Source organism: Lipotes vexillifer, unplaced genomic scaffold, assembly GCF_000442215.2.
Source record: "Lipotes vexillifer unplaced genomic scaffold, Lipotes_vexillifer_v1.1 scaffold230, whole genome shotgun sequence".
Classification (NCBI taxonomy): domain Eukaryota; kingdom Metazoa; phylum Chordata; class Mammalia; order Artiodactyla; family Lipotidae; genus Lipotes; species Lipotes vexillifer.
In genome coordinates, this window is record NW_006775143.1 from 4,354,421 (window position 1) to 4,369,379 (window position 14,959).

Sequence of the window (14,959 nt, forward strand, 5' to 3'; positions counted from 1 at the left end):
ACACCTCATTTATTGCACTTCACTGTATTGCACTTTACAGATACTGCCTTTTTTTTTTTTTTTTTTTTTTTTACAAACTGAATGTTTGTGACAATCCTGAGTCGAGCAAGTCTATTGACGCCATTCTTCCACTAGCGTTATTTTTTAACTAAGGTATGTGCATTGCTTTTTTTTAGACATAGTGCTTTTACACACTTAATAGACTACAGTATAGTGTAAACATAACTTTTATATGCACTGGAAAGCCAAAAAATTCGTGTGACTCACTTTATTGTGATGTCCGCTTTATAGCGGTGGTCTGGAACCAAACCCACAGTATCTCCAAAGTCTGCCTGTATTATAAAAATCAAGGGATGATTATATTTTGTTTCGCCTAGAACTTTAGCAAGGTGTTCACCCTTTCAGAAACCCCATCACCAAGATTTCAGGTCCTGACTCCATCTCTTAACTACCTATATAACCCTGGTCAAATTAGTCACCATCTCTGCCACCACACCCTCACGTCCAAATTGGAGATAACACCCCTAATAATAAGGGTTAGAATAAGGATGAAATGAGTTAATCCACGTAGGACACCTGGAAGAATGAACACTCGATATATGTCACCTAGTAATATCTTTATGATGACGATACTGAACTGAAGACACCATGTTTTCCACTGTACCATGTTGGCCACAAACGAATATTTTTAGGAATTTTCAACATACCCTAGTGATGTGTTTTACTCTCTAGGGGATAAAAGACAAGAGTCTTGCCTGCCTTCATAAGCCTTCTGATCTTGAAAAAGGCTAATAATGACCCAAACAAGGGGAAAACAAGGCAGTGTGTACAAATGCTGAGGCTCTCAAGGATGCTACGTGATGCGGGTAGGACACAAACAGTAAGAGTGACAATGGTCAGGAAGGGGGATCTGCATGGTCCTGAGAGATGAGGGATCCGAGGATAAAGGAGTCCTTGAGCTGAGGCTCAGAGGAAGACCTGAGCAAGGCTGTGTGACCACAGACTAGTTACTTAACCTCTCTGAGCTTTGGTTTCACCACTAGTGAAGAGTAAATCATCATAACAGTTGATACATAGTGAGCATTTATGTAACAGCAAGTAAGATTATAAGCATGTTGCGTGTATTAAGTCATTTAGTTCTCCCAACAATCCTATGAGGGAGCTAAAATTATTATCCCGTTGTACAGATGAGAAAACTAAGGGCCTGAGAGGTTAAATAATAAATCACCCCAGGTTGCAGGGCTAGCAAATGGCAGAGGTACCCTGCCTCCTTGTGAGGTTGTTGTTGGGCATGGATATCAGGCCCCAAACACAGAACACATAATAACTGTTCATTAAACGATGGTCATATGAGAAAGTAAGGATCCTGGAGGGGATCATCAAACAGTGATGACAGAAGGGCTATTATGTACCTGGGGCCTCCATGCTGCACCTACGCGTAAAGATCCAGGGTCTTGTTTGTCTCTGTGCCCTGTGCCTAGCACATCTCCTAGGCACTTGCGGAGGCTTCATAAATGCCAGCTGAATAAGGAAGAAAGGGAGGAAGGAGGCAGAGAGCCACAGCAGGCATTCCCTGAACTGCCTCCCTGAAGCACCTGCCAGGTGCCAGATATTTTGCTTGCTCCTGATAAAGCAGGGCACTTTGCTTCTTCCCCCTCCCCAAGAGAAGTTTCTTGCTGCAGAAGCAGCCAGCTCCACTGATTTTTTTATAGGCCAAACACAGGGGCCATGAGAGCTTCAGCAGAGCCCAAGGGCAGCATTATTCTGTCAGCCTCATCGCAAAGCCCGACAAAGATCCTTTCAGAATGATTAAGCCATGAAGTTCCTATCTGTCCCTGTGAGCACAGGCACTAAATGGAATTCATACCCCCAAACCCTGACCACATTTCCCAACATCCCGCCCTCTCCTCCTGAGTGAGGCAAGAGTGGAGTGTTTGCTAAAGATCTCAAAGTCCAGCTCTGTGCCAGGTGCTGGGGGAGCTTCTGAAGCAGCTGGAAAGACAGTGGAGGGGTGGTTGCCAGAATAAGTGTCCCCCAAGGATGTGTAAATCCTACTTCCCAGAACCTGTGAATTTATGTTATTTGGCACGGAAAAATTAAGGGTGTAGATGGAATTAATGTTGCCAATTAGTTAGCCTTAAAATGGGAAGATTGTCCCAGATTATCTAGACAGCCCAATGTAATCACAGGGGGCCTTGAAAGTAGAAGAGGGAGACAGAAGACTCAGAGTCAAGAATGCGAGAAGGACTCAACCCACCACTGCTGGCTTTGAAGATGCAGGGAGGGGCCATAAGCCAAGGAACGCAGGTGGCCTCCAGGAGCTGGAAAAGACAAGGAAACAGATGCCCCCCCTAGAGGCTCCAGAAAGGAGGCAGCCCAGCCCTGTCAAACTTTTAAACTACAGAACTGTAACACAACACATTTCTGTTGTTTTAAGCCACTACATTCATGGTTATCTGTTACAGCCACAGAACACCAATACAGTTGGGTATTGACTGAGAATATGGCTTGGAATCTGAGCGTCCTGGCCTTGAATTCGAGCTCTGCCATTTATTAGCAGCATGACCTTGGACGACTTCTTGGGCCTTTCGGAGCCTCGGGTTCCTCACCTGCAAAATGAACGTAAAAGCCGCTACCCAGAGATTTACTGGGGGGTTTAATGAGTTAATTCATGTAAAGCATTTAGTAGATGACCTACCACATATGAAGTGCTCAACAGTAACAAAAGACAAATGCTGAAGAAGCAGAAGACAATTAGCAAACCATACATTAAGCCAGGGGGTATCGATCTCCTTTGTGAATGAGATCAGGAATCAGAGGGTTCAGGCTTTGAAGCTCCACTCTGCCACTCAGAGCGGGATTGGGACAAGTCACCTAAACTCCTTGATCACCCACCCACTCTCTGCCTCAGAGGTCGTTACTGGGGTCAAATGAGACACAACTGTCAACCAAGCACTAGGTAGAGTCCATCCACCTCTCCCCAGGTACCCTGTGCTGCGAGGTGGGTCCAGGAAACACCCTCGCTCACAGGGCCATGGCGAGCACCCAGGCAAAGGAGGTGCATGAAAGGGCTCAGTCGTCTCAAAGTGCCATCCTCCCCGCTCCCGGACTCTCTCAAAACACAGCCTGCTTCCAGAAAAACAACCCACAGGCATTAGAGAGAAAAACAGAAAGGATTTAATCACACGTGTTATTTGATTTCTTTTAGTCACTGGGCACATGGGCCAGGGTGAATTTTCATGGTTGGGGAAATTCTTTGAAGCAAGTAAAAGAAAGATCTGACTTGGGATTATCCTGTCCACACAGCCTTTCTGGAGGGAGCGTGGCTGGAGTCCCTGGATGTTTTACCTTCCTCTGGTGTCTCTCGAAAATGAGCACAAGAGTCAGGGTCAGGCTCATGGCAGCCAGGGTCACGAGCAGCACACCCACCCAGTGGTTCCCCAAGGCGAACATCTGGCTGGTGGAGTAGATGTTGGCCCATACCACCACGTAGAACACCTGCAAGAAGCCAGAGAAAGGGCACGGTCAGGAACACCAGTCCTCAAATGGAGCAGCTCCATTCCAAGGGACACCCTCTGGCCACTTCTGACGCCCTCCATGGATGCGCGAGCTCACAAGGCCAGTCAGAGACTGATGGGGGCGGGAGATTGGGGTGGTCTGTGAGAATGGGCCCTTGTTCCTTGTTCAAAAGCAAAGGGAGAGGCAAGGGGTTAGAACAGCTACTCCAAATCCTTGCTTACTCTGAATTCAAATAAAACAGAAAAGGGCAGGGGGCTTGGGAGTGAGATAAATTTGAATCAGAAGCCCACGTTGATCCTTCAACAGCTAGGTGGCCTTAGACAAGTTGTAACAACTCTCTGGGCCTCAGTTTCCTCATCCGTAAAATGGGGATAATAATACCTACTTCACAGTGTTGTTATAAGGGTTAATAAGATAACCTATGTAACAGCCTAGCACTTCTTAGGAAATCAGTAACTGCCAGTTGCCATCCCTTCCGCTCCTAGAAGCAGGACATGGGAGTCAAGAGTGCTTTTTGACCATTTATACATACAGAGGAGTGGCAGGTCACAGTGGTTAAGAGCACAGATGCAGAAAACCAGAGTGCCCGGGTTCCAACACTGGCTGTGCCATATTCTGTATGCCTGTGTGTGTTTACGTATATATATAGGTGTATATATGTGTTTACATGTATACACACACACGTATATGATTAGAGCTGAAACAGACCAATCTGTTGAACAGATGGGGAAACCAAGTCCCAGAGAGGAGGAAAGCCTTGACAAAGCCAGACACTGAGTCCAGAGCCTCAGTGGTGGGTCTACAGACTCCCAATCCCCCAGCTCTGCCCTTAATAAACCCTGCTTCCCATCCTCTGCATGCGGAGCTGGTTACAACCCTCCCCCATGAATCTCCTCTTACACCAAACCCAGGTCCAGGTGTACTGCTCTCTCCCAGGCAGCCCAGCCACCAGCCCCCAAACCCGTGACCCACACCAACAGACTCCAGGGCACTGTGCCGAATTCAGCAGTGCCTCAGAGGCCTCCCTCGCTCTTACCACAGCGAAGGCCAGCCGCATAGGCCTCGAGTTGTAGATGATGTATCTTCTCACTTGGGGCTCCAAGAGGGCACTCTCAGCCAGGCTCCTGTACTGCTCAGCCGGGACCTGCTTGGCCACCCAAGGGAAAGAGACCCGTCAGCCACGGAGAACCACGCCCCACTCCTGCCCACCAGCAGGGGTGTTGTGGCCAGTTCACGTGGCTATCACGTGGAAGGGGGATGAGGTGCATTCCTGGCTGCCTGCCCCCAAAGGCAGAATGGGGAGCATGGAGCATGGCGTGGCAATCACAGGGTGCAGCTTCCAGCTCAGAGAAGGACAGGCACCACTGGGGAGGTGGGACAGCTCGAGATCCAGGAGGACATCCAGGAGAGGGATCCCTGAAGCCCAAGGCTCAGCACCTCACAGCAGACCCAGGATAGCCTAACGGTTAAGGTGCAGGCCGTGGAGTCAGCCAGCCCTGGGTCTCCAAACCTTGGCCCTGCCCCTCATGTGCTGTGTGACCTGGAGCAAGTAACCCCACTTCTCCTCAGTTTCCTCCTCTTTAAAATGAGGATAGGGACTTCCCTGGTGGCGCAGCGGTTGGGAGTCCACCTGCCAGTGCAGGGGACACGTGTTCGTGCCCTGGTCCAGGAGAATCCCACATGCCACGGAGCAGCTAAGCCCGTGCGCCACAACTACTGAGCCTGCGCTCTAGAACCCATGCTCCGCAACAAAAAGAAGCCACCACAATGAGAAGCTCCTGCACCACAACAAAGAGGAGTCCCCACTTGCCACAACTAGAGAAAGCCCGGGCACAGCAACGAAAACCCAATGCGGCCATAAATAAATAAATTTTTTTAGATACATAAATAAAATGAGGATAATCAAAGTACACCTTGTAGAGGTGATAGGCATATTAAATAAGATAATACACATACAATATTTACAAGAAATACAATAAATATACGTACAGTATGTAGACACATTATCTGGACATCTTTGGGGGCCTCTGTTCTCTTACTTAGATAGATATGTGTGTCTAAGTGTATGTGTACACAAGCCCGGTGCTGGTTCCATAGTGAACACTTGATACACGAGTGTTATTCTCGAACTGTACCATCAATAACTTTTAATACAGTCCAAGATACTGAAAATTCACATCTTCCTGCCCAAACAAAAAATGTCATAGAGCAAAGGTCCTATGAGAATGGATTGCTTAAGAACACAGAATTTAATCATTCGAGATATTTAGGAACATGGTAGAACAAGATGTAAACTGTTCATCAGTTAAGACCCAATCTGAAGACAACTGTTTAAGAAAAATGTTCTTTTGCACAAAGGCTGAAAGGGAAGCGTGGGAAGTAAAACCAGCTCATGTGCTGATGTGGGGCTAGTACTGTCAACTTGGAAAGTTTCCCTTTAATGGTGATAAAATGTTGTTTTAAACCATGATGCAATTCTGTTTTAAAGGAGTAAACTCTCAAGTCTTCAGTGTAAAATTAGCAATGTAGCTTCCTCAGCCATAAATAATCCTTGCTGGGCAGTGAAGACGAAGGCCTAATCATGCTGGAGGATTTGAGAAGGGCAAGAACCACCCCTGTGGGAACTTAATAGCAAAACCACAATTTATTGAACATTGACTACGCGCCAGGGCCAGTGCAAGTGTTCCTCGAGCACTACTCTTAATCCATACAAATACCCTGTGTAATAGGTATTAATATTGCCCTCATTTTACAGATGATGAGACTGTGGCTCAGAGAGGTTAAGTCACCTGCCTAAAGTCACCCAGGCAGTAAGCAGCTGAGCTGGATCTGCATCCAGATCTATGAACCCCCGTGAAGCCTATGCCTCGAATCACTATGCTTGAAGGTACTGCATTATCATCTAATGAATTCATGCACCCTTCCCTTTGCAGAGGCAGTTCCTTCTCCTAAAATGCCCTTCCTCCTGTCCACCCAGCAAACTCCTTTTTTTCCTTCAAGAGCCCAGATCAAGTGTCTGCTCCTCTGCAAAGCTTTTGTTAGAATGAATAAAGGAAATCTCATTTATACTGGAGTTGGGAAGGCCAGTAGGAGGTGCTGTCATGCCCTACCTCTCATTGTCATCTGCAGACTCCAAACACGAAGAGAATCACCTTGCATCTCCAACAGGAAGAAGGTCGGTCTCTGCCTTACACCACCTCAGCAGGAGGAAGGAAGATTTTCTCCTTGCCTGGCAACAGCCCAGCCAACCAGAGGCTGTCACAACTCAGCCAATGAAAAGCCGCTACACTTGGAACCCCCAGTTTCCCCCACTGGCCTCCTTGTTTATAAGAGCCCCTCCCAACTTCTCTTTAACCTCTATAAAAGAACAGTCTTCTCCTTCGTTTCTCCAGACTTGCCCAGTTTTTACTATAGCATGCCTGTCCCGAATTACAACTTTCTGCTATTACCGAATAAACCCATTTTGCCAGTATAATAACTGGCTGCTCTAGTTTTAAGGTGGACACTTTCATAACCACTGCTCCCCGAGCTAAGTTTATCATTTTCTCCTGTGAATGTCTTCAATGCCTTGTGCATCCCTCTACTGCAGCACTTATACCATACTGTTCTCCTTTACCTGACGCATGTCTATCTCACCCACTGGGCTCTGTGAGCAGTGTGACACCAGGCACGGGAACCTAGTCACCTCTGTAGTACTCAGTGACCGCCTAAGTGGCCAGCACAGGGTGGACACCCCAAAACACACATCTGTTAAGTGAATTAACTGGAAGGAGAGGACATCTTCCTTATATCCCCTACCACATTGAGCACAGGGTAGGTGTTTAATAAAAATGTTGTGAATAATTGGATGATAGAATAGATAGACAGACAGACAGGTGGATGGATGGATGGATGGATGGAAGAAAAAGTACTAAGGACTCCATAAAGTCAGCGCTCACCTGAATGCCCCAGGTCTGCAGTTGTTCTTCGGCGGCTCCCAGATCGAAGGAGATGGGTGCACAGGTATTGTCAATCCGGAGAACTGTGAGGACCTGGCCATTGTGGAGCTCTGAAAGCAGACCAGGAGCTTCATTGGGCTGAGCAATAAGGACTTTGGGTGAGCCCAGACCTTGATGGCATCACCTCCTCTGGCCTTGAGAACATTCTCATGGCGAGGAGGGACTTGCCATCCTCCAACCCCTACGGGAAAAGGACTGGACTTGACTGGAAAGCTCCCAGGAGACAGAACTGAGGCCGGAGGCTTTTAGGACATTATTTGAGACCATAAAAGGAAGAACTTCTCAAGAATGTGAGCTGTCCACACACAGTCTGGGAGGTAGTGGGCTCCCCCTCACAAGGGATATTTAAACAGAGATTGAACAACTAATTGCACTGAGAAGATGATCCAGCAGACATTTATTCGAGGATGGCAACGGAAGCGCAACCAAACAACTTACATCCCTGGTGGGCTCGGAGTCTAAGTAAGAGGTAACAATGTGGTAGGCACAACAGTGAACCCCCAAGGATGTCCCCACCCTAACCCCCAGAACCTGTGAATACGTTATCTTACATGGCAAAGGAGAATGGGGGTTGCAGGTGAACTTAATGGTATTAATCAGCTGGCCTGAAATAGGGAGATTACCCTAGATTATCTGGGTGGGCCCACTGTAATCACAAGGATCCTCAAAAGTGGAAGAGAGGGAATTCCCTGGTGGTCCAGTGGTTAGGACTCCATGCTTTCACTGCTGAGGGCACAGGTTCGATCCCTGGTTAGGGAACTAAGATCCCGCATGCCACGCAGCGCAGCAAAAAAAAAAAAAAAAAAAAAAAAAGAAGTGGAAGAGGGAGGCAGCAGAAGAGCCAGGAGGGATGTGACTATGGAAGAAAGGTACAGAGAGATGGAACATTACTGGCTTTAAAATGGCAGAAGGGGACTTCCCTGGTGGTCCAATAGTTAAGAATCCGCCTTCCAATGCAGGGGACGCGGGTTCAATCCCTGGTCGGGGAACTAAGATCCCACATGCCACAGGGCAACTAAGCCCGAGTGTTCTAGAGCCCACGCGCCACGACTAGAGAGAAGCCTGTGTGCCGCCCGCACGCCGCAACTAAAACCCGATGCAGCCAAGTAAATAAATAAATATAAAAGTAAAAATAACAAATGGCGGAAGGCTTCAGCAGCCAAGGACTGTGGGTGGCCTTTAGATGCTGGAAAAGAAAAGGAAACAGATTCTCCGCTGGAGCTTCCTAAAGGAATGCAGCCTTGCTGACCAGGGCTGTCAGGCTGTGAGCCGACAGTCTGGCCAGTGTCAGACTTCTAACCTACAGAACTGTAAGAGAAGAACTGCATTTGCTAAGCCACTGTTAGTGGCACCTGTTACAACAGTCACAGAAAACTAATCCGCTGACTTACGGGCAAGCCCTCCCCAGTGTCTCTGCACTCGCTCAACATTTTAAAAGCATATATCGAGTGAAGTCATACCTCAAAAACACACATCATCTCAGGCTTGTCACAATGGCTATCAAATTTATTCGAGGATGCCCTGCAGGGCTGCAATGAAGCCAGACCAGGAGACCCGAGGGAGGCCAGCTACAGTGAAATCCCCTCGGGTCCAGGCAGGAAGGGCAGCAGAAAGAAGCCAAACCAACTTCCCTTCTGAGTAGAGAAACTCTGAACAAAAGGACCAAGATCTCCTTCCATCACGTACGAGGACCAGGGAGCCACCAGAGAGCAGCTAGGGCAGCTGCTGCAGGGTAGTCCAGCCCTAAGATTCTAGGATCCCAGCGTTCAGCCACGCAGGGCTGGGAGCTGAATATTTCAGCACATTTTCTGTAGCTGTTGCTCCGAAAAGGAGGCAGGACTGAAGGGATTAAACCATGAACATGTTACCTGCTGGCTCAGGGCCCAGCTCGGGGTTAATCCCTGAGACTTAAAGCAAAATGATTAGCTCTACCTTCCTGGGAATCCCTGGCCCACCCAAACGCTCCTCTAACCCCCACCCTGTCCATCCCTGGGCCCTGCCACCTGGGCCAACAAAATCTCTCCCAGCTCCGTGCACCCCTTGGTATCTTCACCACAACCCTAGGCCAGGCTCCCTTCACCTCTCCCTGCACCTGCCGTAGTCTCCTATCTGGTTTCTCCAACCTGCTCTTCCTCTTACAATGCATTCACACAGCAGCCAGAGCACAAATCAGATTAATACAAATTCTCTGGGTAAAACTTTCAATAGCTTCCCAGTCCTCTGGCAAAAACCAACCTCCTCACCAAGCTCCCCCGGCCCTTCGAAGAACTAGCCTCCTGCCAAGCTCACCTTGAAGCCTCAGCCTCCTTCTGTGTCTTGCCACCCCAGCCTCCTTAGCCCCTTGGACATGTAGTGTTCTCTCCCACCCCAGGGCCTTTGTACATGCTCTTCCGGCTCTCTCCCTAGAACACGTCCACCTAGCCTCACTCCGTTATATCCAAGTCATCATTTGTGTTCCAGCTCATTAATCCCTTGCCCAGGGAGTCCTCCCTGACATTCTAAACTCGTAGCAGATCAAATCTGTCGGATAAACGTGCCCATAACTACATGCTCTTCTCCTTTATGCTTATCAAAGATGAGCACATGTGTATGCACACGTATAGACTGTCTCCATCAGACTATATACTCCCACGTTGGTTTTGCACATCACTGAATCCCCTGAGCTGGGTTCAGTGCCAGGTGTACAGTAGGCACTAAATAAATGCTTCCTGTATAAATGAGGTGGGGAAAGCACAAGCTAGATGCTTTGGGGTTCAAATGGTAACTCAGCCTCTCACTAACAGAGCACCTTGAAGAAACAATTTAATCCCTGGCCACCCCCTTAGAGGATGATTATATCCACTGCGGAGGATTTTGCAAATAATTAAGATGATGAAAATTATGGGCTTGGTGCAAAATGGGTACTGAATGCCTGGCTGCTACTGTTGTCATAATTTAAAAGCCAGTTTGTCAAAGCTCCTAAGTTACCATAAAGGCAAACCAGTTTAGCTGTGTTGGTTTTTACCTTCCCACACCTTGTTCCAGAAAGGATTTAAGGTGGCTTCATAAAATAAAATATGAAAAGATAAAATTATAAAATTAGATTTAAAAATAAGCAAATGAGGGAAAACAGACAAAAAGAAGATCAAGACCAAAATAAAACAGAACAATAAAATACGATAAGAATAGCTTCCAGGGACTGATCCCATCCTATGCAACAGGCACGGGCTTAGGCTCACAGTCGCGATTGCATTTAATCCTCCAAGACTCCTAGGAGGTGGAAAACCATTACAATGGAAAAGGAAACTGAACCTCGTAAAGGAGAACCAGCTTGCCTGGTGGTACCAGGGGAAATGAAAGTAAGAAGAGAAAAAGTGAAGAGAAAGGGTAGCATACAAAATGCAGGCAGTCGTGCTGTGCGGAGCCTCAGACTAGCCCTCCACTGCACAGCACAGAGCAGAAAACCCACGCTGAGCTGGATCCCAGGCATGGAGGTTGTGAACCACTCCCCTAGCCTGGCTCTTTGCACTATGAGGACAGTGTTTGCCTAAGCAATGTGAGGACTTTTCATAGTGTCTCTGTTTCCCTTTCAAACCATGAGTTCCTAGATTCTTGGTAATAATCTCTCTTATCTGCTCCTCAATGTGAGAACTGCAAGTCCTCCACTTAGAAATATTTGTTTTTACACCTAGGCTAAGAAAAAGGATCTGAAAAGCTACCAAAGAAGCATGTGTGTGTGTGTGTGTGTGTGTGTGTGTGTGTGTGTGTGTGTGTGTGTGTGTGTGTGTGTGTGTGTGTGTGTGTGTGTGTGGAGGGAGCTATTTCCTATAAAGGGGCAACAACTGGCTTGCCAAAAACCAGTAGAGCTGTATCTTCAAAGGGCTGAAGGCAAATTATTCCATTCCATTTCATTCTACTGGTGTGTGTGTGTATGTGAACTGCTTTCCTAATAACAGTAGTCATAAAAGGAACCCTTGTTTTTAAGTTTTAAATTATCTAAGAAACAAGCCACAATGCAAAATGCCATCTCCCCTTGCCTATGCCCAGCCACTCATTCATTCATTCAACAAAATACTTATTGAGCATCTACTATGGGCAAAGGGCTTCCCTGGTGGTGCAGTGGTTAGGAATCCGCCTGCCAATGCAGGGGACACGGGTTTGAGCCCTGGTCTGGGAAGATCCCACATGCCGCGGAGCAACTAAGCCTGTGCGCTGCAACTACTGAGCCGGCGCTCCAGAGCCCGTGAGCCACAACTCCTGAAGCCCGGGTGCCGAGAGCCCGTGCTCTGCAACAAGAGAAGAGACTGCAATGAGAAGGCTGCGCACCGCAACAAAGAGTAGCCCCCACTCACCGCAACTAGAGAAAGCCTGCACACAGCAACAAAGACCCAATGCAGCGAAAAATAAATAAATAAAATAAATAATAATACAATTTTTAAAATAATAATACTATGGGCCAAGCCATGTGCTAAGTACTATAGACACAGTGATGAACAAAGCAAAACAGGGCCCCTGCACTCGTGGAGCTTACATTCTAGTGAGGAAACTGGACATTCAACACTTTATTACACAGGTAATTATTTAATTACAGACTGGTAATTGCTATAGGGAGAAACAGGAATATATCAGAGGGTCCCAGCTTAGGCTGGGCCATCAGGAGAGGATTCCCCATGGAAGGGATATCTGAACTTAGCTCTGAAGGATGGATGGAAATTAAGCAGGGCAAAGGAGGCAGGGAAAGGGCATAACACACAGAAGGGACAGCAGGTGCAAAGGTCCTGGGGCAGGGCAGCATGGCAGGAACAGAGAACAGGGGCAGCAAGAGCCATTTAGGCAGGCCTGGCAAGCTGGCGAATGATAGGTCTTCATGCTAAGCCTAATGGGAAACACTGAAACAGAAAGTGATTTGGTTGGCTGTGCATTTTAAAAAATCTCTCTGAGACACCATGCAGAGAACAGAAGAGGCAAGGAGGAAAGGTGCTAGGAAGCTACAGCAGGGATCCTGGCAGAGGGCAATCTAAGGAGTTGGTGACAGAGAGAATAGGTAGAAATGACAGAAACTGGCCTGGAAACACATCCCCAAATGCCCACCCTTATCTAAAGACACTTTTGTGCCCCTCCGCTCCCCTCCCCTCAATCATACTATGTGAGTCCAGTTCAGCATCCTGGGGGGATAGGGGAGGAAGGAATTAAGGGTCATGATCCTACCTTGCCCCCAGCCAGGAGGGCTCCCGCCAGGCAGGGCGCTCCACCCAGGGGAGGAGGTGGGCAAGGGGCCGGCCGCCCCGCCGGGGTCCATCTGCGGTTCACACGCCATAGCAGAGCCAGCAGGACGTCTGCTTCCCCTTCTCAGAGCTGTGGTGCATCCTGGAGCAGCCAGCTCAGCTTCGCCTGCCTTCAGAAAACAACATCACGAGAAAGAACTTCAGGCCTGGTCCTGGGCAGGCCAGGCTCCTCAGGCTCTCAAGGCCAAAGCCATCACCAGACCAGTGAGAGCCACCCAGAGTCTTCCCTTGGACTGTGGACTTGCTGATCATGCTGAGGAACGTTCTCAGAGGGAGTGAGCGGCAAGGGCTAAAACCCTCCAAGGCCTTGACTGAGGAACTTCCTCTGCTCTGGGATCTTCTCCAGCTCAGACACATCGAGGGACCCACAGAGAACTCACGAGCTGACCAGGCCCCACTCCCAGGCATCTGGGATTTCCCTTCCGGGAGCCTTGTTTATACAAAGCAGCAAAATGTTATGAAAAGAAAAGAGCAAGGACTTTAGCACCAAAAGACCTAGATTTGAACCTTCACTCAGCCCTCACATGCTCTGGGACATTCACTGTCAAGGTACTTAACTCCCTGAGCCGTTCTGACCTCATCTGTAAAATGGGTTCAGGGAGGCCTATCTGGCATGGCTGCTGTGAGGGTAACACAAGGAAACATAAGTATGGTATGCAGTACCCTGCTCATCATAAGGCCCATTTCCTCACAGGTTTTTCCCATTTAACAGGAGAGAAAACAGAGGGTCAAAGATGTGACATGACCTGCCCAAGGTGGGATGGCTGGGAGCTGTGGAGACAGGAGATGGACCAGGCCATCCAGCTGCAGAATCCAAGCCCATCATGCCCATGCCCCTGAACCTCAGCACCCAGGTCTGGCTATCGCTGAGCCTCCTCCTTAAACCGCCTTAAAAAAGACTGGGTCGGGCTTCCTTGGTGGCGCAGTGGTTGAGAGTCCGCCTGCCGATGCAGGGGATGCAGGTTTGTGCCCCGGTCTGGGAAGATCCCACATGCCGCAGAGCGGCTGGGCCCGTGAGCCATGGCTGCTGGGCCTGCGTGTCCGGAGCCTGTGCTCCGCAACAGGAGAGGCCACAACAGTGAGAGGCCCGCGTACTGCAAAAAAAAAAAAGACTGGGTCGAGGGAGACTGCATTTCCCAGGTGTGATCTAGTAACAAGCTCCAATTGGCATCTGAGCTGCCAAGCTGTGGGAGGGCAGGGACCATCTCCCCTTACCTAGCCCAAGCCTGGCGCACAGCAGGCACTCCCAAATATCACTGAGTACCGGTCAGTCATATCACCCCTTACTTCCTCCCTCTTATCTTGTATCCCCCAAGAGGCATGAAAGCAACAACAACAGCCCAAGGATGTCTGCCCTGCACTTGGCAATAACTGAGGCCCTTTCCTGCTTCACCTGATTATATCCTAGGCCCAGGAGACAAACAGAATCCTTGGATCCATTTTCTAGACCAGGAACCCAGGGACATCATAGCTAGGAACCTGCTGCCCGGAGAAGCTGTACTGGAATCTCAGAAAGTTCCTTGAGCCCACCCTCCCTCCTCCAGGCAGGAGGGACCACCCACAAGCTGGAGCTGCACAGACATCCTTCCAGACTGCATGGAAGGTTCATTAGCTGAGAAATCCCACAACTAGACATTGTCTTTGGGAAGAAGAAATCCCAGCACCCCAGTTGGCCCAATTAGCCTCCACAAAGTCCCAACCAGGAGAATTCATTCATCTGAAGGCCATTTAGCGTAATGGATAAAAGCAACCTGCACAGTCCTGCCACCTCCCACGTGTACGACCTGGAGCAAGTGACTTGTATCTTCCTCAGTTTCTACACATGTAAATGGGAATAATGTAACGAGGCTGTTGTGAGGTTTAAAGAATTCATACCTGAATCACTCAAGTGCAGCACGGGGCAAAAAGGAATATAGCAATCATTATTTTTACTCCACAGACACTCCCTAAGAACCTTCTAGTGCCAGGCCCTGTGCTTTCTAAACTATAAAACCAGAAATAAAATCTTAAGTCCCTGTTCAGCCCTCCCTGCTGGGTACCACCATCTGGTGGGAAAGAGAAACTCAGAGAAAGAGAAATAACAGACAGACAATGACCAAAGAAGGCAGTCAGAGGGAGCCGGCAGCGCCTTGGAATGAGGGAAGAGTTCTTCAGGAGGCTTCTTGGAGCAGGGAAAGA

At 48.5% G+C, this 14,959-nt stretch overlaps 1 protein-coding gene across 1 annotated transcript in view; it reads right to left on the minus strand.

The window, feature by feature from the left end:
* The window catches only part of TMEM268 (transmembrane protein 268), a 19,037-nt gene extending 6,224 nt beyond the window's left edge, over positions 1-12,813 (minus strand). The window contains exons 1-4 of the mRNA XM_007449729.1: positions 12,705-12,813; positions 7,458-7,567; positions 4,556-4,663; positions 3,349-3,498 (exon numbers count right to left, since the gene is read on the minus strand). Of these exons, the coding sequence (XP_007449791.1) occupies positions 3,349-3,498; positions 4,556-4,663; positions 7,458-7,567; positions 12,705-12,813 (477 nt within the window). The remainder of the gene's footprint in view (positions 1-3,348; positions 3,499-4,555; positions 4,664-7,457; positions 7,568-12,704) is intronic.
* Positions 12,814-14,959: the final 2,146 nt, after the last annotated feature.